Here is a 25,921-nt window from a genome sequence, read left to right as displayed (position 1 = left end):
CTTTGGAGTGGCTAATTCAGTTTGTGTTGAGTGCAATTTCACTAGTCTAATAATTGAAGTAAGGTATACTGTAGCTATATAAGTTATAGCATTACTTATGACATGCAGAAATGTTCAGTCTTCTGAAGCAATTTCTTCCATCCATCTAGAGAGTCAACCTGCAAATGCTGTACCACCCAATCTGGTCATTTCTTGTAGGAACTTGCAGGATTCCTGCAGGATCGTTTTTGCTGGGAAGTTCGTGCGAATCACTTGAGTTGAGTCAGAAGCTCACCCTTCGATGTGATTACCAATCAAAATTATGTTACTAAATGTAAAAGAAAGTGTTCAAATGTATAACCTTTATATTTGATCAGGGAACATGCTATAAAAACCCTAATTTCAAGATTAAAAGGTCAAGTACTAGTGGGCATTTAATCACTACATTGGTCATAGTATAGGTGCAGGTGGAGATGACCTTCCATATAGCTTTTTATACTTGTAATTTCTACTCATATATAAAATTTTCCAATTTGCTTTACACTTTATAGCTCAAAAGCATCATATCTTTGTGCAGTTTTAGTGTAGCTATGTGTACAATAGTAATATTATTCTGTACTATATATGAAGTGTTTTCACCAAAAGTAACAATAATAAAATAATTATTACTTTAAAAGGGGGATACACTGAACTCGTGCAACTACAAAACTAACAACAGTTCTAATTTAAGATTACATTCTTAGCTACACATTTAGTCTCTAATAATTTCTACAAATGCAGCTGCTGTGTACATGTATATTAAGTGTTAATGTGCTTTTAGTGTGTGTAAGTATGCATAGTATAACGTATATGTATGTGGCATGTGCATGCATGTGCAAGTGCAAGTGTAAAACTGTTCAGCATGTATTTGTGTTTGGATGTGTGTTGTGGAGTGTAATTACTGTATGTGTGTATGTGCTGTAATAAAAATACATAATTTCAGTTGCATGTGCAGTGCTTAAAGTTCTATACAAATACTCCTGCTTTAGCTAAATCTTCGATAATTTTTTCAGTGGTTGATGTAAGACTTTTAATTTGTCCGAGAACCTCAATCAACTTGGACCAAGATTTAGGGGAAACACCTTTGTTACTGGATAACCAATTTTCCAACAGTTCCACACAGCATTCAATCGGATCATTGTGATGCTTCTTTTGTATAACCTTCTTATCCTCCACCTCATACTCCAAATAATCAGCCACCAAACTCCAGTCAGCTGCGATTCTGGGAATTACCACCTCATGGAGCAACCTCATTGCAGGTCCTAAGTTGAAAACAGCATAATATATTTATGTATACCACTACAAGGCAAACATGCAACAGTCAAAAGTACAGTAGTTACTGAAGTGTTGGTTTATGTGCAAGTTCCAACAAATTGCCAAAACAGCCTCCAGCCAATGAACTCTTCAAAATATATACATGGCTCATTGAATATTATGTCAATATATCATAATCAAGGCCAAGGTTTAAAGAATAACGTCTATATACACTTGAAAGTACTATAATACGATAATATACAATTACAAAATTTCTGGTAAAACACTGAAATAGCTCAGTATTCTAATAAAAAAAAATGATAAGACATGTTTCAATTTGAGAATTTGTGAGCTTGTTGTGCAGTGTAGAGCTTTACCAATAATCAGATGGGTAATCAGTAGAAACTAATAATCAGCTGTTTTACCATAATCAAATATCGGTTGTAATTGGCTGTGACCAGCAGATTATTAGTTTGTTCAGCTTCAGTAGCTGGAGGGCTGGTGTCAAAGACTCTGGTATGTACTTAATTAGGTAATTTGTTTAAGTTTTGTAGTAACCACAAAGATAAACAGTGATGATTCAGGCCCTAGCCAAATGACTAGCAACTTTGAGTTAAGTGTACAATCTCACAGCACTGGCTCTACTTTTAGTGGAGTATGTACAAGTATAACTTGTAGAGACCTACAATTGGGTATCGATTAACTTGGTAAAACAAGGTAAAAATATATTGGATATCAGTTTCCCTAAAAAGTATGAATCAGTACAACACTAGTACAGTGCACATAAAACAGAAACACCACAAGACAAAAATGTTTAGTCTTAGCTTCTTATGCAATCATACCAACCACTTCACACAATGCAACGTAAATTATAATCATTGATGTTTCTGTGATTCTATGGTAAGCATGTACAGTGTATCACAACTTATATAATATGTACTAAGCAAAACAAAATATCACTGGTAAAATTATAACTTAATAACTAAAGAGTATAATCTTTAAACTGCTAATGCATTATTGGTACATATATCCCATCATCATGCCATTAATATGCTACATACTTTTAATGACTGGTTGATCAGGTGTCTTGTCAGCCAATGGATCTTCTTGAAATACAACATTTGGTGATTCTATCAACAAAAAGGTAATAGTTCACTTCACTTTTATAATTCTCTGACTTTAAAATGTGTATTATATGATTATTAGCTAATTAGCTACCCTTTTACATGATTTTATTTCTAGGATCCCTACTCAAACTTATATTCTGTACATTTGTTTGTTCACTGGTGAACCAGTGCACACCACAGAAAGGTGACATTGTGAACCAGTGCACACCACAGAAAAGTGACATTGTGAACCAGTGCACACCACAGAAAGGTGACATTGTGAACCAGTGCACACCACAGAAAGGTGACATGCTACAAATTCTCACAACTGAACATGTGCCCAGACTATATATCAAATAATAAATTGCCGTTCTGCTTTGTTATCAGCTAAGGTACACCTGTTACCACTACAAACAAAGAAAATAATTATGAGAAATATATCCACACATATTCTAGTCACTACAAAAGAGACTCTTCTCATAAATAATACTATAACGTGTCTCACTGTGAATAAACACCTATGCAGCAGTGAATAAAGAAACTAGGCACAAAGAAAGATGAAGCCATAATTCATACATTGTAGCTGTTGCGTTGGTGAAAAGGCATGTTTCCAGCCACTAATCTGACTTTGAACCGTAAAGAAATCAAGCCTGTAGCCTCAACCATAATGAAGTTATGCTTAGGCAGAGACATAAGTTAGTAGTTAGTAGTAGGTTCCTGTAGTTTAAGGAAATCTGTGTGTGTGTTTGTGTGACTGTATCACTCAATCACTGCGTGACTGTGTATGTGACTGTGTGATGCTGTGTGTGGGACTGTGACTCTGTGTGTGCACATTTCCAGCTATGTGAGGAAAACAAAAACTTTTCTCTGAAATGAAGCCTGTTGTTTAATGCTCTTTAAACTTATATACAGGTGTTTAGCTGGTTAATTTCTGTACCAAAATTGATGTAAGCAAAGCAAATAGTGTGCATGAACCCCATTCCTAATGGGGTTGCTGTAACAACTAAAAAATATAATCTGTAGCCATCAGCAACATAACAATCACCTTGTCTTTTGTGTGCTGCAAAAATAACAAAACAAAACAAAAAATTATGGGAGCCTCTTAATAGTAATTCCATTATTATCCTTTATAATGGTCATGGTGGCTATAGAATGATATACTACTCAATACATGTTTATCTCTATAACAGCTACCTGTATTATAAAGGCCGGAAATGTCTGATCTAACTTGACCAAATGTTTCACTGTATTACAGTACTGAAACAAGCTGGAGTAGTGCACGATACTAAAGTGCAGTAAAACAATAAGAAGTGTTATATACTAGGCCCAGCAGCTAACTTAATAGAAACATGATTGATTTTTAATAGTAACAAATAGTTTTCTTGTCAGGGTGCAAAAAGGGGTGTTCCTGAGGACTTTTTACATGCCTCCCCTTCTTAAAACACTTAGTGCATGCTCAATATATTCTGTAAAAAATTTGGTGCTTTTATCAGAAAATGAACGAATATTTGGCTGAGGTGCTGGACTATCAAGGTACCACAATGAAAATGTGTACAGTAGGGATATAACACTTCTTATTGTTTTACTGCAATTTAGTATTAGTAATATATAAAAAGCAAATAGCTTTCTCACCTAGGCAGTAAACAAAATCATTAAATTTCCATTTGCAGGGATTCTGTTAAGTTTTGGACGTTCAATGCTGACAATTGTGTAGTATTATGTACAAGGATCATTCTGATGTGTATAGTTTCTTTATTGAAGGGGTATAACAAAAGTTCTTTAATGCTAAAGTTTTAATAGGTCACAGGTGGATATCTCAACAGAAAACCATGAACTATAGCAGTTCAATTATTAAGCACAGCGTTTGAACAAAAGGTTCCTCGTCCTTATACTGGGCACTATATGAAAGGTAATTAAATTTCTAGTTTAATGAAGGCAGTTGCAAGTTGTTTCAACATCTTGTTCTCAAGTTACAGCGCTTTCAATTCAGTGTAACATAGCATAAGCAAGAAAAGCACACGGATGAGTATTAAGGTATTCCTTAGTGCTGTGATAATGCTCAAAATAAGCATAAAGGAGCTGGGTTCCAATGAAGTGAGATTTTGAGCACTAACACCCTGTTCACACTAGCCCAGTAGCACAGTTCGGAACGGTACAGCTCGACAAAAAGTGCAATGTGAACACCGTCCGTACTGGGCCCAACTGAACCGAGCCAGCCCACCCGATTGAACTTGGCCAGCACGGTACGGTACGATTACTACTCACCAGGCACACAAAATAATTATTTTATAAACTGTACATGCAATGAAGAAGGGCTCAGGAACACTGTTCGACACGAGGTTCAGCACGGAAGAAACCCTAACGACAGTTATGAACTATTTGTCGTCGTGGCAGTTACTGTTTCACTCACTTCGATTCGCGGCATGATTTCTGCAGTCACAGTTTCAGCTACATGGCCGCCTATATAGTTGAAGTGAAAGAATTCCAGCACAAGAGGCTTGAAAGGCAAGAGCTGCATCCAGTTTTAGTAAGTAAACTAAATAATATTTAATTGTGCGCTTATGGAAACCAGATGACTTAGCGAGCGGGACTGCATAGTGTGAACAGAGGCAATACTGGGCCATACCGAACCAAGTCGAACTGAACCGTGCTAATGTGAACGCAGTGTTAGAAGTACCTTATGGGTCATTCCATACCAAATCAACAAAAAAAAATTCTGACCCCTTTGGATTTTCATGAAATTTGGCATAGACATGGACACTACTAAGAAACTTTCTCACACCAAAATGTGGCCGATTCTATTGGTCTCCCTTTAAGATATGACCACTTCAAGTTTATTGCAAAATACTACACTGGTTTAATAAAATGGCCATAACTTTGTCAGTGATTATCACAATACCTTTCTGTTTAGATTTTTGGAATGCTTATTAAATTCTCTTTGACGTGATGTATAATTCATTATAATTACTCAAAGAAAAAGGTCAAACCACAAAAATGTGACTTTTTCCTTTGATCTTACTTTTTTCAAAAAGGATATTTCAATTACTTTCATTTTTTGTTCAAATATTCTTCTAATACCTTTCTTTCATGACAGTAAGTGTGAAGTTGGCATGGCAAGTAGATCATGAGTTGTGGCTACATATGTAATTTTACATGCTACCGGGAGTACAAGTATGAACACTACTATAACAATACAAACTTTTAAATTAAATTATAGAACGTGGCCAAGTTGCAATACGCATACAGTTGGAGGCATAGTATAGAAGTATCATAAGGTGATTAAACAGAAACATCAATACTCACCATTGCTGAAGCCACACCAATATCCCCTATTGCTATGTATATCGATGCAGTTATGATAACAACATGATTTTGGTGCAAACACCATCACGAGTCCATAATAGAAATTTTATGAACTCCTGATGCCATATGGTGGGAGGGCTTAGTAGCAAATTATCTTATGATACTGTAAGTTTTATAAGAGAAAGGTTAGACAGAATTGTGCACAATAGGCCTCTATTAAAATTATGAAGTTGGAGGGTTTTGATTTGGTACAGTGACTGTATAGAAAAGCCACCTTATAAGGGCCAACTATAAATTTTCCAAATGAGATATCTATACACTATTCCACCTTTCAAAAGCAGCCACCTGCCTGAAGGTGACTGGCCTAAAGTTTTGACTGGCTTAGATAGGTTCCAATGTAAATCATTCCTTATTTACCAAATTCTCCACCAAATATTTCCTCCACCAAACTGTTCTGTTATTATGTAGTGTCTGCTGACATGTACAGATGTCCTACAAAATAACAGAAAAGTTTAGCTGAAGAATTCGCGGATTTGGTAAATAAGGAATGATTTACCCTCCAGCTTCATCATGTTAATGTGAAGTTTCCACAATTTTGTCAAACCTTTCATAAGATAATTTGCTACTAAACTCTCCCACTATATGGCATCAGGAGTTCATTAAAATCTCTATTATGGACTCGTGATGGTGTTTGCACCAAAATCATGTTGTTATCATAACTGCATCAATATACATAGCAATAGGGGATATTGGTGTGTCTTCAACAATGGTGCGTATCGATACTTCTGTTTAATCACCTTATAATACTTCTATACTATGCCTCCAACTATATGCGTATTGCAACTTGGCCACGTTCTGATGAGATTCCATACTATAATTTAATTTAAAAGTTTGCATTGTTATAGTAGTGTTCATACTTGTACTCCCGGTAGCATGTAAAATTACGTATGTAACCACAACTCATGATCTACTTGCCATCCCAACTTCACACTTACTGTCATGAAAGAAGGGTATTAGAAGAATATCTGAACAAAAAATGAAAGTAATAGAAATATCCTTTTTGAAAAAAGTAAGATCAAAGGAAAAAGTCACATTTTTGTGGTTTGACCTTTTCCTTTGAGTAATTATAATGAATTATATATCACTTGAAAGAGAATTTAATAAGCATTCCAAAAATCTAAACAGAAAGGTATTGTGATATCACTGACAAAGTTATCGCAATTTCATTAAACCAGTGTAGTATTTTGCAATAAACTTGAAGTGGTCATATCTTAAAGGGAGATCAATAGAATTGGCCAAATTTTGGTGTGAGAAAGTTTCTTAGTAGAGTCCATGTCTATGCCAAATTTCATAAAAATCAAAAGGGGTCAGGATTTTTTTTTGCTGATTTGGTATGGAATGACCCTTATGACACATCCTTGTGCTTTTCTTGCTTATGCTATATTACACTGAATTGAAAGTGCTGTAACTTGAGAACAAGATGTTGAAACAACTTGCAACTGCCTTCATTAAACTAGAAATTTAATTACCTTTCATATGGTGCCCAGTATAAGGATGAGGGACCTTTTGCTCAATCTCTGTGCTTGATAATTGAACTGCTGTAGTTCATGGTTTTCTGTTGAGATATCCACCTGTGACCTATTAAAACTTTAGCATTAAATAACTTTTGTTATACCCCTTCAATAAAGAAATGGATACACATCAGAATGATCCTTGTACATAATACTACACAATTGTCAGCATTGAACGTCCAAAATTTAACAGAATCCCTGCAAATGGAAATTTTAGTGATTTTGTTTACTGCCTAGGTGAAAAAACTATTTGTTTATTTTATAGATTACTAATAGGCTATTATGTTCCAGCTGTATGCTTTGTACTACTATGATACTAGGCCCAGCAGTTAACTTGATAGAAACATAATTGATTTTTAATAGTAACAAATAGTTTTCTTGTCAGGGTGCAAAAAGGGGTGTTCCTGAGGACTTTTTACATACCTCCCCTTCTTAAAACACTTAGTGCACGCTCCATATGCTCTGTAAAAAAAAAAGGTGTTTTTATCAAAAAGTGAACGATTATGTCACTTTTAGGGCTTATGTACTGCACTATGAGCACAAGGATATAACACTTCTTATTGTTTTACTTTGATTTAATAATCATGCACTACTCCAGCTTGTTGAAGTACTTCTTATCGATGTGCTACATGTATGGCCCCTACTCCAGTTGAAATTCTAAATTTTTTTGTATTTGTAATTATAGACCTTTTATGGGGTGTAGCTTAAACAAGCTAAGTTTGCAGCAATAGGAAACTTTTCACATAGCATACATTTTAAAGTATATGCCGTAATTCACTTTATTTTTGTTCAAAAAAAATTCGCGATAAAATTTTCATGTAAAATATAATATTTTCGTATGATTTACATGAATGGATGCTTTTTAAGACTAGTTTGATCTTACTGTATGTAAAATTTTCGTGTAAGAAATTTTCATACAAGTTTTGCACATGAAAATTATTTTACAACAAAACAAAAACAAATTACGGTAACACATTTAAGAAAAATGCTGACCATTGAGATTCCCTTCAGCTGCTTTGCTTTTGATTACAGTATTTTCTGCAGAATCATGCTTCTCCTAGAAGAAAATTCCCTATAATGTCAGCAGATTACAGTACTTGTAATAAACTCACCTGTACAAGCCAAATTATGTGAGAATGCTGCAACTTAATAGATGTTAGGCTACCATGGCTACACCGAGCATAATCAAATGGAGGAATCAATGAAGTGAGCACTGCTATATGCTTATCATCTGACTTGCCACATTGACAATGGAATCCATATTGGAGTCGACCTTGGCTAAAATTTAACTGTTCACAAATACTTCCTAAGGCACTGGCAAGAACATCCTGTACTGACAGGTGGATAGGACACTTTTTATAGTAATGCTCTTCTTTATGTCGAAGTTGAACTTCCAAATATGAAAATTTATCCATCAGTGACAGAAAGTATGCATGTGGCAAATTGAATGTTATCAAGTTACTGTAAGCATGACAAGCATCTTCTTGAGTGATCAAGTGATCCCAACCACTTGGTAAATGTTGCAAGATTTCCACTATTAGGCAACAAAAGAAACCTCTTGGGAGAAGGTTGGAAATAAACTGAATCAGCAGTGGCTCACCTTGTAGACATCCATATTGGGAGAGTATATCATCTGTTGGTTGACTGGTGAAAGTTGGTAGAACATATGGTATAAAATAATCCTCTCCATCACCATCTTCTCTAGGTAGTGGAGCTATAATTTTCATTATGCAAAGTAAAAATATAAAGTACTCTTGTTTCAACTCATCCTCCCACTGCAACATTTGCAAAAGTTTTTTTGACAAAATTCCACTGTGTTTTAGCTTGTTAGTAGCCAACTCAGTACTGAGTGATCGCTTGAATGTAAAACACACTACTTGGCTAAGCTTGTCAAAGAGCCACTGGTGATCAGTGATGATATAATCACACAAGCCAGGCACCTCGGGGTAGTACAACAGAACTCCTAGCAGGTGATGATACAGTAGAGCACTTCTCACTTGCTCCACATCACTGATCAGCTTACTTTTTAAAGCAATGGAAACACATTCTTGAAATGAAATGTAGGGCTTTCCTCTTTCAGTGCACACCTGCCGTATTTCAAACTCTAGCAACATCCATGTAATGGGTAACTCATAAACATCTTTTTTTGAAGACAGCATTTCAATTTCACTGCGGATTAAAGTTGCTATTGGATCTTCTGCATCATTGCTTCCGGAAGTTGTGTTGTTAACTGGGAACAGTACACTGCCATCTTTGTTCTGCCATACAGCTGCTTTGCAGTCAAGCTTTTCAACCATGTTTGTTAACTTTCTGTTAATCTTATGAACAATTTTTGAAGCAACTTTGTCTGCATGAGTCCCTACACAGCATAGATATGAAGTAGTATCTTTTCCAGGGACTGTCACCAATTGTGGAACTTGGGACAAGGGTCTTTCCAATGCATCATTAGTTGAGGACATCAGAAATTTTATCATGTCTAGATTAGAGTACTGAAGATGATAAGGTTCAAAAGTGTGCTTGCCATGCTCACTATACTCCACCAGCACTTGCTCATCAAGACCTCTGGATAAGTCATGAACAATAAATGTTATCACTGGGTTGATATTCACAGTGGGCAATAAATGAATATACTCGGGCTGTCCACCTGTATCCAGAATGGTGATAATATTTAACACTTCTCCAGGTTGATATGTCAATGAAGTTGTAGGTGTGGTAATAGTATTTTCTACTAAAGTGCTGAAACTTGTCAATTTTTCACTTTTGACTGAGGTTTGAAACAATCCAGTAAACCATTCACCGATAGACGATTGCGAACTGTCTGCTACAGGTTGAGCTGCTTTACTTGCACTAGTTGCACCAGATAGCCTTGTACCTGCTGTTGTAGATTTGGCAGATTTCACTTGTGATGATTCATTTTTTGTAACAGTTCTTTGTTCTTTATATATATTTGACTGCAGTAACACTTGTCTCAAGTGAGAAATTTGAGTACTATCATCCATTTCTAACCAAGTGACACCTTGATCATATGTCAGTTTTGATCCAACCATAATTGCCTTTTTTACTGATATAGCATGTTTGTTATGAATGAGATTTGTACTGTGGTGCTTAACATTAAACTGTTTCTTCATTAGTAAATTGCAGAAGCTTGTTTTACCAGCAGCTCCAGAGCCAGTTAACAAAATTTTAATAAACCGGACAGATATTTTTCCATGTTGATTTTTTGCTTTGTTCAAGCTTTTCTGAAGTGATGCCATAATTTCTTTTTTTCTCTGTAGTTTCTGTAATACACAAGGTATATACAAGTTGTTTACATTTTGTAGTACAAAAGTAGCTATGACTAGACTACTTAGACAAATTTGAATACATAATGCTTGCTGCATTGATTTTAAATAAATACCTTGATGTATATATAAGGAAAAACTAAATGAAACATATTAGGTGACATACCATCATTCATCTCTTGTTTCACTACTTTATATTGCATAGATCCTACTTCATTTCTTATAACAATTTTTTAGAATACTATTATATCAACCCCCACTTCCTTAAATAGCTAGTTTGTTTACTTTTTTTTTCTTTAGCTAGTAGCTATATTATACTCTTTTTATATTCCACATTGTATAAATATCACTTGAAGCAGCTATCTTTTACCTTCATATGCAATAAGCACCTCTAAAAATAATTATCACTTTGTCTTTTAAAGCTACTACAGCAACTGTTAAAGGCTTCAGCTGCATTTGTAATGGCCTAAAGTTTGTATGATTTTATAGTAAAACATCACGGGAGAGTCCACCATTACAAGAGTGGAACCCTCACTTTTAGAAGTCTGGATCCTGAGGTGGATCCGCCCCTCAAAGACTAGCTACCTTACAGAAAAGCTAAACTGGTAATTAAGACTATCTAGCCCAAAACAGCCAAGCTGTAAAAAGAGTGTGGCCCGCAAAAAGGCTATGGCAAAATAGATGTAAAATCCAAGGTGACGGCCAAGAAATAGCTGTGATGGTAGGTTAATGGTAAAAATTTAATAATGACAATTCAGGTGAATTTTGGTGCTGCTTGGTCTTGGCACAAAGTTCACCTGAATTGTCGTTATTAAAATTTTTATCATTAACCTACCATCATAGCCATTTCTTGGTTGCCACCTTGGATTTCACATCTTCTTTTCACCATAGCCCCTACAGCTTGGCTGTTTTGGATTAGATTTCACTTCTTTTTGTATTTGTATACCCCAAAGATGGCCTATGGCCAGTTTTGGGGCTTTTCTAACCTATCTTTTTTTACTTTACCACAGGAAGAAGAAAAAATGAAGCAGATGTTAAATACTTTAAATTGCTGATTTTATCAGTAAATGTACAAATTATATATATATATATATAAAATATATATATTTATTACAGAACTCTCTACATGGTGGCTTGTAGCTGAACTATCTACAAGGTAACGTCTTCTAGCTGATCTCTATACAAGGTGATTTGCTTGTAGCTGAACTATCTACAAGGTAACTTCTTCTAGCTATTCTCTCTATAGGGCGATTTTTTGTAGCTAAATTCTGTACAGGTGATTTGTTTGCAGCTGACCTCTTTATAGAATGGTTTCTTTGTAGCTGAACTCGCTGAACTCTCTACACGTTGGTTTCTTTGTAGCTGAGCTCTTTACAAGGTAATTTCTTCTAGCAGATCTCTCTACAAGGTGGTCTGTTCATAGAGCTGAACTTTCTACAGGGTGATTTGTTTGCAGCCGAACTCTCTACATGATGGTTTCTTTGTAGCTGAACCCTCTACAAGGTAGCCTTCTACCTGGTCTCTCTACAGGGTGAATTGTTTGTAGCCGAACTATCTGCAGGGTGGCTTTTAGTAGCTGAACTCTCTAAATACAAAGTGACTTCTTCTAGCTGGTGTCTCTACAGGGTGATTTGTTTCCAGCTGAACTCTGTAATTATGATGGTTTCTTTCTAGCTGAACTCTCTACAAGGTAACTTCTTCTACCTGATCTTTCTACAGGGTGAACTTTTTGTAGCTTAACTCTCTACAGAGTGATTTGTTTCCAGATGAACTCTTAACGTGATGACTTTTTTGTAGCTGAACTCTCTACAAGGTGATTTCTTCTAGAGAACTCTCTACAGGGTGAACGTTTTGTAGCTGAGCTCTCTACACGGTGATTTGCTTTGCAGCTGAACTCTGTACATGATGGTTTCTTTGTAGCTGAACTCTCTATAATGTAACTTCTTCTAACTGATCTCTCTACAGGGTAAATTGTTTGTAGCTGAACTTTCTACAGGGTGATATGTTTGCAGCTTAACTCTCTACAGGGTGATTTGTTTGCAGCTGAACTCTCTACAAGGTAACTTCTTCTAGCTAATCTCTATACAGGATCACTTGTTTCTAGCTGATCTCCCTACAGGGTGAATTGTTTCTAGTTGAACTCTCTACAGGGTGATATGTTTGCAGCTGAACTCTCTACATGGTGGTTTCTTTGTAACTGAACTCTCTACAAGGTGACTTCTTCTAGCTGATCTCTCTATAGGGTGATTTGTTTGTAGCTGATCTCTACAAGGAAACTTCTTCTAGCTGATCTCTCTACATTTGTAGTCAAACTCTCTACAGGTGATTTGTTTGCAGTTGAACTGTCTATATGATGGTTTCTTTGTAGCAGACTCTCTACAAGATAAATTCTTCTAGATGATCTCTCTACAGGGTGATTTGCTTGTACCTGAATTCTCTTCAGGGTGATTTGTTTGCAGCTGAACTCTCTACGTGATAGTTTCTTTGTAGCTGAACTCTCTACAAGGCAACTTCTTCTAGCTGATGGCAATTTGTTTGTAGCTGAGCTATCTTCATGGTGGTTTCTTTGTAGCTGAACTCTCTACAAGGTGACTTCTTCTAGCTGAACTATTTCTTTCCGTAGTTGAACTCCCTACAAGGTAACTTCTTCTAGCTGATCTATCTACGTTTGTAGCTGAACTCTCTACAGGTGATTTGTTTGAGGCCGAACTCTCTACAGGGTGATTTGTTTGTAGCTGATCTCTATACAGGTTACTTGTTTCTAGCTGATCTCTTGAATTCTCTTCAGAGTGACTGCTCTATTAGAGTATCTCGATCTCGCACTTGCTACACCAAGTTGGATTTCATGTTATAACACCGTGGCTTTAAGTCTGATTCTTCTACACCATTGGAGAGCCTTTCTAAGATGATTACTCCATCTGTACAGCAATTTTCAAAGCATTACCCCAAGCGGTTTTTCTGGTAGGCGTGGCAAGTAGTCATTATTTATTAGCTAATCTCAATTGCATAATTGTTACACGCTGTTGGTTTTTCGTTGTATCTTCCCTGGCTTTTAGCTTGATTTCTTTCAAACCACAAAAGGTTTTAGGTTCAATTGTTAACCTATTCACCCACCGATTGTCAGCTTCTTCCCATAAGCGGTTCACCCTGTAGGCGTGACAAAATATTGGTGTTATTTTTCGTGAATGATTACTAATAACTCTTCCTGTTTATCGTATTCCAGTCAAAGTTGGCAGCGAGATGCACCTTTATACCCTCCTTCTGTGTGCCAAGTTTCAAGGCAATCAGATATGGAGTTTACATTTTATAGCAGTTTTTGTAAGTGTGCAAAAAGAGGAAGAAAAATAAGAAGAAAAAAGAAGAAACTAATTTGAAGTTGCATATCTTGGGAACGCTTGAATTGATTTCGCTCAACTTTGGTATGTAGAGTACTGAAGTTAGCGGGCATGTTCACAGCAAATATTGTCTTGTTTCATGAAGGCAGCACAGAGCTACGGAGGTACGAAAATTGCATTTTCATTGCTCCTTTCAAAATACTCACTGGTGTTGCATGCTGGCTTCTTGGGACGCACGATACACTACCCTGGTCCTGATATAAAATGACTACCCAGTGTTAATAAATGCTAGAGGATCCCCTTGGGTACTACACCCATTCACCCTCATCTTGCGCACACGCATTCACACTTTGCTAAAATGATGTGTTTGGATTGTGGAACGCGCTACAACTATTTAGTGCCGCAAATATTAATTATCCTTCGAGAAGAACGAAGACATGAATGAATGATGAAAGCAAACAGCATGGTGCAGTGGACAGAACGTAATCGGAACAATAGATCCGCCATCATTACCTTGGCTGTCTGAAATTTCTGGAGCCATACACCTAGCAGTACCAGGTCTTACAGTAGGCAGGCAGGCAGGCAGATAAAATGCAGGTGAATTTCAAAAATTTTAAAACTCACAATACATTGAAACATTCGACTTTTCACTTCGTTTACCCAAGCTATAGCATTATTATAACAGCACTAATGCATTCCAAGTGGTTTTTTCGAGTAAAATGTATAGCAAGGCTGTTTTGTAAAGTGCGAAAAACCATCCACCCCAAAAACACCTTCGCTGTGAAAAAAGGTGTATCCAAGAAACTACCAGTACCTGGAACCCAATGTAAAGAAAAAACAGCTCAGAAAAGTAACTGGTAACTGTGTTATATCCCTACTGTGCTCAAGATACCATACTGTAATGGGTAGGGATATAACACTCCTTATTGTTTTACTTTGATATAATGTTGTACACTACTCCAGCTTGTTTCAGTACTTTTATTGATGGATCCTACTCTGATTCCAAAACTTTTTGTGTACTTGATTGTTAACTTTTCTTGTAAAACAAAACTGTTGGTGAACCCACGTGTACTGCATCAAAAGAAAGAAACAACGACACATGCCCCAGCTATCAATTATTGTCTGAAAAGTGAAGTATCATTTACGCTTTGTTGTCAGCCATGTTCGCATTACAAATCAAGAACTGTTTGAAAAGCACCCCTCTGCAATCAAAGTAGCCACTACGAAAATATGAATGATTTCTGTTACAAAGGGAAGCCGTCATGTGCTACCGCCAAATCAGCACCTTTCACTGTAGCAAATCTGGATTGGACACGAAGGAGATACTGGTATGTCCATGAAGAATGCATTGTACGTACTGCAGTATGCCAAAAAGCACATGTCATGCTGAAGCGAAATTGAACAGTGAAAAAATCAAGCCGGTAGCCTTAGCCGTTATTGAGTTTCGCTTGTCTGAAGGCATCAGTCAGTTACTCACTAAGTCAGTCCCTACACCATTACTAGACAGATGCTAACAGCATCGTGGGGCGAGCCTGAGTGTATATTTTTGAAGTATTGATGGCAGTAAAAACTACTGAGGAATTCTGGAATTGCATAAAGAGTTTATAATATTTTATGCATAATCTTTTATGGAGGAGAGTGTCTAATAATCAATATAGCCTGTGCACATTCACTATGTACACATCTGCAAAGCTTTCATCGATGGTATGATAGGTGTTGATAAGGTCAAGTCTTTGATCTGAGAGTATTCTACTTTAACCACCTCTTTTCACATCATTGCAACTCTTCGAATTCGGCGCTACATATATTCACGGTTTCTATGCCTACTCCTTTCTGCCTCTCTAGGAGTTTCTGCATCCCTTCTGAGCCTGTACTGCTCCCTCCTACGTTGAAGACATTCCTCCATATCCATTCAATAGTTACACGTGGCCAGACATCACTCACATGGCATAACAGTAATCTACACCGATAATTCTTGTGAGATGAACCATTACACATACCAAATATGGCTAAGCAGTAATCTATGCCATTAACTCCTCCGTGAAATGAACCATTACTAGTGCTGGGCGGTATTGAAAAATAGCAAACGGTATATCTTCCATAAAAAGTATCACGATATTACTAAATATCACAGTACTAGGCAGATGCTAGCAGCATCGTGGGGCAAGCCTGAACTCATAATTGAATGTTGTTCTTATTATCTAGCCATTCATGCTAATGGAAGATAAGCACATTATATAAAAGTATGGCGTTCAAATATGGCTTGAGCACTAACCCACCACTTAAGGTAGGTATGGGCAGGGTTGTTAAAATGCTTGGGAATTTTTCAACACATATTGAACAGTGGACTGGATTCAATGAAGCCAATTCAGCATGAAATTCTGTAATCTTGGCAATCACTGCAGGGTCACTAATGTCAACTGGCACATGATGCTGGACATGTTGTGATTGGTCCACATTCACATCAGTATTTGTTACTACACCAACATTTGAAGCACTATCAATATAAACAAATCATGAAAATGAGTCACAATAGTTATTGTTAGTGTAATATGCACAAATAAACCATCTGCAAGAATGTGGTAGTGAATTTAGATCGTATATCAGTTGTATTTTTTATCAGTTGTATAGGATTCAGTTTAATATTTTATGAACAGCAATTACTAATCAAGACACACGGTAGTGTGTTGTGCGGCCCAAGGAGCCTGCGCGCAACACCCGTGAGTATATTGACAGGAAGAAAGAAAACGCAATTTTGCACCTCCGTAGGTCTGTGCTGCCTTGATGAAACAAGATGCTTTTTGCTGTGGACACTCCCTCCACCATCAGCACTCCACATTCCAAATTAGAGCGAAATCACTTCAAGTGTTCCCGAGATATGCGACTTCAAAAATTGGCTTAGTTTCTTCAAATTTTTATTCTTCTTATTTTTCTTCCTCTTTTGCGGTTTGAAAAAAATTGAGCTAAAAACCAGGAAGATACAACGAAAAAACCAACAGTGTGTAACAATTATGCAATCGAGATTAGCTAATAAAAAACGACTACTTGCCACGCCTACCAGATAAACCGCTTGGAGTAATGCTTTGAAAATCGCTGTATAGATGGAGTAATCATCTTAGAAAGGCTCTTCAATGGTGTAGAAGAATCAGACTTAAAGCCACGGAGTTATAACACGAAATCCAACTTGGTGGAGCAAGTGCGAGATCGAGATACTCTAATAGAGCAGTCATCCTAATAGAGCAGTCATCCTAATAGAGCAGTCATCCTAATAGAGCAGTCACCCTGAAGAGAATTCAAGAGATCAGCTAGAAACAAGTAACCTGTATAGAGATCAGCTACAAACAAGTCACCCTGTAGAGAGATCAGCTACAAACAATTCACCCTGTAGAGAGATCAGCTAGAAGAAGTTACCTTGTAGGGAGTTCATGCAACTATGGAAAGGGATAGTTCAGCTAGAAGAAATCACCTTGTAGAGTTCAGCTACAAAGAAACTACCATGTAGAGAGTTCAACTACAAACAAATCGCCCTGTAGAGAGATCAATAGAAGAAGTTACCTTGTAGAGGGTTCAGCTACAAAGAAACCATCATGTAGAGAGTTCAGCTGCAAACAAATCACCTGTAGAGAGTTCAGCTACAAACAAATCACCCTGTAGAGAGTCAGCTAGAAGAAGTCACCTTGCAGAGAGTTCAGTTACAAAGAAACCATCATGTAGAGAGTTAATCCGCAAACAAATCACCTGTAGAGAGTTCAGCTACAAACAAATCTCCCTGTAGAGAGATAAGCTAGAAGAAGTTACCTTGTACAGAGCTCAGCCAGTGGCGATTCTAGACCTGACCTACAGGGGGGGCCCAGTAGGGAATGGCATAACTATTGTTGTTTGGCATAACTATTATTGTTTGGCTAGAGTATAAAGTAGAATTTTCAGGGGGGCCTGGGGGTGCAAACCCCAGAAGCTGCAGGATTTTTGCAATTTAAAGGCTTGAAAACAGCCTAAAATTTGTTCTAAAATCATGAAAAATGCTAAAAATAACAATGCCAATCTATACAGCAACTTTTCCCCAAGATTTTTAAAAAGTTATTTTTAACAGGGGGGGCCTTGGCCCCCCCTGGCACCCCCTTAGAATCGCCTATGAGCTTAGCTACAAAGAAACCATCATGTAGAGAGTTCAGCTGCAAACAAATCATCTGTAGAGAGTTCAGCTACAAACAAATCTCCCTGTAGAGAGATCAGCTAGAAGAAATTACCTTGTAGAGAGTTCATTTACAAAGAAACCAACATGTAGAGAGTTCAGCTTCAAAGAAATCACCCTTTAAAAAATTCAGCCACAAACAAATTGCCCTGTAGAAAGATCAGTTAGAAGAAGTTACCTTGTAGAGAGTTCAGCTACAAAGAAACCATTCTGTAAAGAGCTCAGCTACAAACAAATCACCTGCACAGAATTCAGCTACAAACAAATCACCCTGTAGAGAGATCAGCTAGAAGAAATTACCTTGTAGATAGTTCAGCTACAAACAAATCACCCTGTAGAGAGATCAGCTAGAAGAAATTACCTTGTAGATAGTTCAGCTACAAACAAATCACCCTGTAGAGAGATCAGCTAGAAGAAGTTACCTTGTAGATTGTTCAGCTACAAACAATTCACCCTGTAGAGAGAGCAGCAAGAAGAAGTCACCTTGTAGAGTGTTCAGTTACAAAGAAACCACCATGGAGAGTACTGTAATAAATATATGTATTATATATATAATTTGTACATTTATTGATAAAATCAGAAATATTTAAAGTACATCTGCTTCATCTTTTCTTCTTCCTGTGGTAAAGAAAAAAAGACAGGTTAAAAAAGTCCCTTGGGATATACAAATACAAAAAGAAATGAAATCTAATCCAAAACAGCCAAGCTGTAAAAAAAACAGTGCGGCCCTCAAAAAGGCTATGGTGAAAAAAGATGTGAAATCCAAGGTGGCGGCCAAGAAATGGCTGTGATGGTAGGTTAATGGTAAAAAATTTAATAACGGCAATTTAGGTGAATTTTTTGCCAAGACTAAGCGGCACAAAAATTCTCCTGAATTGTCATTATTAAAATTTTTACCATTAACCTACCATCACAGCCATTTCTTGGCTGCCACCTTGGATTTCACATCTTTTTTCACCATAGCCTTTTTGAGGGCCACACTGTTTTTTTACAGCTTGGCTGTTTTGGATTAGATCATAATATACTCAAATATTTTTGTAAGTTTTACAAAATTTATATACAACAAACGTACTAATCCTGCCTTCTCTGCTGTACAATTGTGTTCCTTTGCTCTTGTGTAAATTGAGCACGTCTTCTCTGATATTCTCTGTTTTTTCTTCGTCTTTCTTCTGCTACCTCTGGAGTTTCTCGATCTCTTCTCAATCTATATTTCTCTCTTCTTCTAAGGCATTCTTCCCTATCCATCATGGAGAACGACGTTTATTTCATGGCTGACGACGTGTCGTGGCATGGTAGACGAGATGAGCAGTACTGTAATCTACGCCGTTTATTTTTCCATGACATGGTCGATGACACGAGCATATATGGAAGCACCATAATCTATGCCGTTTATTCTTCCGTGATATGGTCAATGACATGAGCATATATGGAAGTGCTGTAATCTTCGCAGTTTACTTTACCGTGGCATGGAGTATAGTGGGCATTAATTCAGTAAGTTCCGATTTCTTTTGTAATTGTTTGCGCATGGTTGATGACAGAAATTTATGTGGGCGACTCGCTAGTGTGGGGCGAGCCTGATTAATGTTACAGCCATTGGTATTAAAGTAACTGCCATTTACCTCAACAAAAGTAGCAAATACCCATGGTAGCTCAGCAAACCTCAGGTACAAATTACCACAAACAAACTTGTTTACATAGTTTGGTTAGCTGACTACATCAGCACCTACCTACAAACATTGTCACATGTCTGGTTACCTTCTAAATAAGACCACAGGGAGGCCATATTGCCCAGATAGTATGGCGGTATTAAAAAAAAACAGGTAGTATCAAAACTGGTATGACTTAAATATCACAGAATGAAGGTTAACTTTAGTTAACCAAGGTTAATAAGAATGGAGCAGCGCGTGGCTTGCATGAGGGCATTTATTGGAATAACCAACCAAGGTCTTATTGTGTGCACATGCATATAGTTGTGGGAACCGCATGAGAAGGTGGAATTTAAAAGAAAGAATGATAATCAGAAAGCTAACCTGCAAGTTTTCTTGGTGACGGTGAAAGAAACTAAAGACGTTAAGTTCATGGGCAGCTACTAGAAATCACTTTGGGCTTTGTCAGCTTCATCACCCTCGAAGGGAAAGTCAGCGATACAAGAGACACAACCCTCGAGCAACCAGGAGGCAGGTTGAGTAAGACACTCATCGTCCCACCAAAACCATCTTTCTGCTAATTCGGGATGCATCGCATTGGTATGGTAAGCATTCAGGGTATACTGACGAAGCCTTCCCCCATATGGGGTGAGAGCCTTTGTGCTCAACATTGAATTTATTTTACCACAACTAAACCATGCGGTTGATATCTGCTACAAGGGAGAGCAGCCTTTACAACCCACGAATGTTGGGGAAATTCGCCCGACTGCTCAAGCACAAGCAGCAGCAGTGTATGATACCATGTACATTGTTGTTGTTCAGTTATTGTACATTGTTGTACTGGAGCTGTGGTGTTACAACCCGCTGGGATACTATCAGCGACAAACTGCCTATCCCAGTCACAAATCAATCAATATCGGGAGCTTATAAGCGTCACAAAGGGAGACCAGCGCCTAGTGACTAAGTGCAGTGGTACACCCATGTTGTTAGAACAGCGAATTCTAACTAATTATAATATATATTACTTATAACACCAACCTAGTCTACCTCCAACATGCTATCACGTAGTAAACTGGTCCTGCTGTTACACTCAGTCGTTAATTGTTTTTAGAGGTGCTTACTACATATAAACATTAGGACTAGCTTGTTATTGTGAGACACTAAGGCTACTGCTATTCAGTGGTGTGTATCCCAAACCTAAAGAATGCTTCTAATGTGGCACTCTCAGTGTTTGTTTGGGGTATGGCTTCTGAGTGAAAGGTATGTTTTTGTCAAGTTATGGTGTCATAATGATAGCTTATTCCTCTTATGTTGGTTATGCTATAAGCAATCTTTAAGTTTCCCTTAAACAAATAGTGTAAAGCTATAATCAGAAGCAAATATTTCATTTTTACATTAGAGTGTCCATAATGCCCTATCATGTGCAGGCTCAAGTGGTGATGGTAGGATGTCAGCCATGAGCAGAGAGTTAGCTTTACATAGTTAAAACAATATTATTAATCTAGCAACCAAGCAGTAGTCATGTTTAGCAGCACAAACCATAAACCAAACAGGTAAACTATATGGTTTAGGTACCATCCTTCGACACTATGTTTGAGCAAGCTGAATTATATGGTACGCAGGCTATTTGGATGGCGAAAGTCCCTGCTAAGTCATGAGTGAAGAGGTTTCAGCTCAATAAAAGTAGTCTCCCCCCCCTTTCATCAACCCTTACTGCTATCTTAATTAGATCAAAACAGGTGAAGGTCTCCTCTGTGTGTGTTGTTGATGTACCACAGAACCCATTCTTTTCAGCAACTATATAGGTGGTACTATAGAATACTAAGAAGGGATCAACATTCAGCTATGTAAAATGTTTGTCTTAAAGAAATAATAATTATACAACCAAGTAATAAGAATAATACGAAACGCGGTTAAAATTACGTCATAAATAAATTAATGAATTAATTAATGTTTGAGAAAACTACGAGGCCTAGAGACAATAAACTAACTGTATATCGATTCGCCTGTGAACGAAGGCACAAATGTATAATCGTTGCGCCCGTTCGTGCTGATGACTTGACCAAATGTGTAATTCTATATAATGCCCAGTACCACACCCTTGCTTAATTACAGATTGTGCGAAGAAGATTAGCGAATGTCCCTGAAGTGACTGTGGGAGAGCGAGAGGCAACTTTACACGTAAACAAGAAGATTCCAAGTAAGTTTTTATGTTTGTAACATCTCAAGTCTCCATGCCAGCTACCAGTCACATAAAATATTTAGCTAATTAATTAACAATACAAGAAAACATTAAAACACATGCCACACTCTTTACAATATAAAATACAAGTAAACAATCTTGTCTTGCACAGTTGGCATGGCGGACTTCCTTTTTGTTGGTGTCAGGCAATTCAATACATGCTTAATCTTTTTTGCCTTCACCTGGCTTAGCTACTAGGTTCTGGCTGGCTTGGCTGTCTTCCTATATCTGGTTCATCAGGCTTGCATACTCCTACAGTATTGTGTAGCTATCTCCTGCAAGTTGCGTATGCATAATTATAGTGTGTCACCCGTCACTGTGCCATTGCTACACCACTGATGAACCTTATTTAGCTCTAGTTGATGTTGATACTTTACTGTATAATTTTTATCTGTTGATGTTGCCTATAATGTATTGCTTCATACAATACTGCAATAATGTATAGTTCTCTCCTATATGTTTTGTATACATAATTACACACTGTATACACATCACTGTGCCATTACCACACCAATGATGTACTGGCACTTAGCTACTGGTGGCCTTTAGTTACGATGCCACTATTGTGTTAATTGTATCTGTCACTACTGTTACATATTGACTTGATTTGGGGATCGTGCCTTCACTACCTAATAGCCTCATCAGGGGGCTGTCACGTCGGTGTATGTACTTGGTTGTATGTGACGCGGTCCTAGTAATAATAAATAGATAAAACTAATGAACTAAGTTCCAGCAGGTGCAGTATGTTTCGCTTAAGGACTTTGACTAAGAAAGGAGTCCAGTGTCCAGGCACTAGTGGTATAGTACCTAACAACACAAATAAACTAAGTGGACCAGCGTCCAGCCAACAGTATGTACCTAGGGACATTAATAAACCAGTGTCCAATTATTGTACTGCTGTAGTAGTTAAGAGCACTAGTATATGTACTAAATGGTCCAGCAGCCAATAACTGTAGTGCTATAATACAAATAAACTAACTAGTCCAGCACCCAGTCACTAGTGCTATAGTGCATTACTGATAATAGCCTACCTGTATGTTTAGTCAGTGTGGTACAAAGGGTATTACTATATGAACCAGCATCCAGCTGTGGAAATGGTAGCACTTGGTGGTATTGATGATTGAAGTGGGCCAGCGTCCAGAGCTGGAATTGGTAACACTTGGAGGCATAAATGATTGAAGTGGACCAGCGTCCAGCTATGGAAATTATATGCACTTGGCCGCATTAATAACTAAAGTGGACCAGCGTCCAGGTATGGAAGTTATAGCACTTGGCAGAATTAATAACTAAAGTGGACCAGCGTCCAGGTTTGGAAGTTATAGCAATTGGTGGCATTAATAACTGAAGTGGACCAGCGTCCAGGTTTGGAAGTTATAGCAATTGGTGGCATTAATAACTAAAGTGGACCAGCGTCCAGGTTTGGAAGTTATAGCAATTGGTGGCATTAATAACTGAAGTGGACCAGCGTCCAGGTATGGAAGTGGTAGCACTTGGTGCTATTAACATTGAAGTGGACCGGTGTCCAGCTATGAAAACGGTAGCACCTGGTGGCATTAATGATTGAAGTGGTCCAGCGTAGTGTTGCACCGGTATGATTGTGGCTAGTTAAGGAATTTCTGACGTCTGGCACAATTGGCGATCTCAGCATCCGATTGCATCAGGTGTTCACAGGTGCTTTTCTTTTCTAGTAACTTCGCCTTGTTTAGCGATTGTGGTGGTCATGGAAGTTCTAGAAAGTTGCTGACTTGTTTCCAGTCTCGAGATAACTTACCTTTACAAGGTTATGGAAAGCTTTCAAGGGTTAACATTACTGGTACGATAATTATTTCTAGAGGCACTTAAAACGCTTGATTGCTTAAAGAGCCAAGTTTTTGTGAGAGTTTGTGATACAGCAAAGGTTTGTTGACTTGAATAAGGATAGCTTCCTTAATAATAATAATAATCTAATGCCTAGAAATAATTGATTATTTTCATGTATGCTGATGACTCAGAGTTGGGGTCATTACTCTAGAAAGGTGATTTGTTGCTCGTTGCTTCTACACCATGTGGCACGCTGTGGTTCATATTGTTCAACTGAAGGGGTGACAAGTTATATATTGCCTGTTGCTTGGACAGCTGTAACTAGTAATGTGTTACATTAATTTTTATTCATTACTATAGCTATAAGTTAGTCCAGCCTCCTAAATACAAGCTACCAGCCTACAAGTGACACTAGCAAGGTGTAATTCAGCCACGAAAGCATACTTTGTTGTGGTGTGTTGGTCTCAATGGCACTACTCATGCACTCTTTGTTCATGTGTGCAACTCTGTCTCTAGCGCCGTCTGGATAAAAAAACAAAAAACAAACAACACCAAAAAAAAACAACAATCGACCACGAGGCTGACTAAACTGCGCCTTGAAAAGAAGTAACGAGCTACAATTTTTGGGATGCATTATCGATTATATAATACTCGCTACTTCATCATGTAACATGGTATATGTATTATATTACTCATTACTACAAAAATAATACATAACGCGTAAATGTAGTGCATTACCCCCAACTTTGTGACTAAGTTCAGAATCCCCCTTCCTATTCTCCCACAGCTACTCCTAATAGTGATTCCTTTACTAGTTCTTACAGTGCTAGTTTATTGGTCCTTCACACAATTAGCCAAATTAGCAGTGGTACAGTACAGCGTTGAAACCGGGTCGGGTCATCCGGGTCACATTTTCTCCGGGTCATCCGGGTCTGACCCGGTTTACAAATTATCCGGGTCTGACCCGGATTGGATGACGTGAGAAACGAAATTGATCGTTTAACGACGTGGAACCTATAAACGCTAGTCGCGTAGCTCTTTCGTGAGCCACGCCCACTTATCATACGCTCAGCCACGCCCATTTATTAGTAAGTGCAGTCTGTAGCATGAAACTGTCCGTTTCTGTCTGCAAGCTTACGTGGAGCCACGCCCACTAATCGATTAATGTATGAGTTTTATATAGTCTAGGTCTAGTCTTGCAGCAGGATAAGTGCTTTTGTGAGCCACACCCATTTTAATATATTGGGAAATTGCAATACTAAGTATGTATGAAGCCACACCCAATTGCTGTCTGTAAACTCACAGTAGCTACGTGGAACCAAACCCACTGACTGATTTTAAATTATAAACTTACCGGCTTAGTTATCACATAACTACTCGTTTACTCAACACGAATCGAACGCTCAAAACGCAGTCTCGCTCGCTCGAGAATACCCGAAACATAGCTCTTTCGCGCGCCTCGGCTTAGTTTAATCCGGGTCACATCCGGGTCAAATCCGGGTCAGCAGTAGTGACCCGGTTTCAACGCTGGTACAGTCCGGCACTACTGGTATATCTATATGTCGTAGTTGCTTGCCATGTGTTGCAACCCTCCCCCCCATTACCTACCCATGCTTACAGTCACCAAATTCATTAGATATAGTGTAGGGATGGGAAATTATTTGATTGGTGTTTGGGTACATAAAACACCAGCACTAACGTAACTGGTGTTTTATGTACTCATTTCCAACATATTCTCCTAGTCCTAGGGGTGGGCTATGGGAGGGGACTTTTTGTACCACCTGGTCACCCAATTGGAACGACCCATACACGCGGTATTTTCCCACGCATGTGTTCATAATGTTTTCCAATTAATACCTACTGTTCTATATTACATCTAGTATTGTGATGCAGGTGTGCTACATACCTAGATAGCTGCAATGTGTTGCTACACCATCCAAACACACACACAAATTATCTCCCTCCATTAACTTTGTTTAACAAGTTAAACTCCATTTAATGTCGGTCGTTAAATAAAGAATCCCAAACCATCAGCCATTTGTGTCAAGCTGATATTGTTCACTTGTCAACCGCCGTCCAATGATGGTGGTTGTTTTGGTAGTTGTGCAGGGTTCCATGGCTCTCCTATACAATTTCGTAATAGGACCATTGATATGATCAGCCACAAATTGTG

The 25,921-nt window shown here is 37.9% G+C and overlaps 1 protein-coding gene across 3 annotated transcripts in view; it reads right to left on the bottom strand.

The window, feature by feature from the left end:
* Positions 1-573: 573 nt before the first annotated feature.
* Positions 574-25,921, bottom strand: part of LOC136259139 (uncharacterized) — a 154,460-nt gene continuing 129,112 nt past the window's right edge. For 2 of the 3 annotated variants that reach the window (XM_066052560.1, XM_066052561.1), the window contains 4 exons: positions 8,365-10,530; positions 8,246-8,309; positions 2,334-2,402; positions 574-1,280 (listed from right to left, as the gene is read on the bottom strand). In XM_066052560.1, the coding sequence (XP_065908632.1) occupies positions 985-1,280; positions 2,334-2,402; positions 8,246-8,309; positions 8,365-10,530 (2,595 nt within the window). In that variant the 3' untranslated portion in view covers positions 574-984. The remainder of the gene's footprint in view (positions 1,281-2,333; positions 2,403-8,245; positions 8,310-8,364; positions 10,531-25,921) is intronic. The other variant, XM_066052562.1, reaches the window with a different exon arrangement.

The sequence above is a fragment of the Dysidea avara genome, chromosome 6 (genome assembly GCF_963678975.1).
Source record: "Dysidea avara chromosome 6, odDysAvar1.4, whole genome shotgun sequence".
NCBI classification, from domain to species: domain Eukaryota; kingdom Metazoa; phylum Porifera; class Demospongiae; order Dictyoceratida; family Dysideidae; genus Dysidea; species Dysidea avara.
The sequence above is the reverse complement of the archived record's forward strand: the minus strand, read 5'-3'. Positions and strand labels throughout refer to the sequence as shown.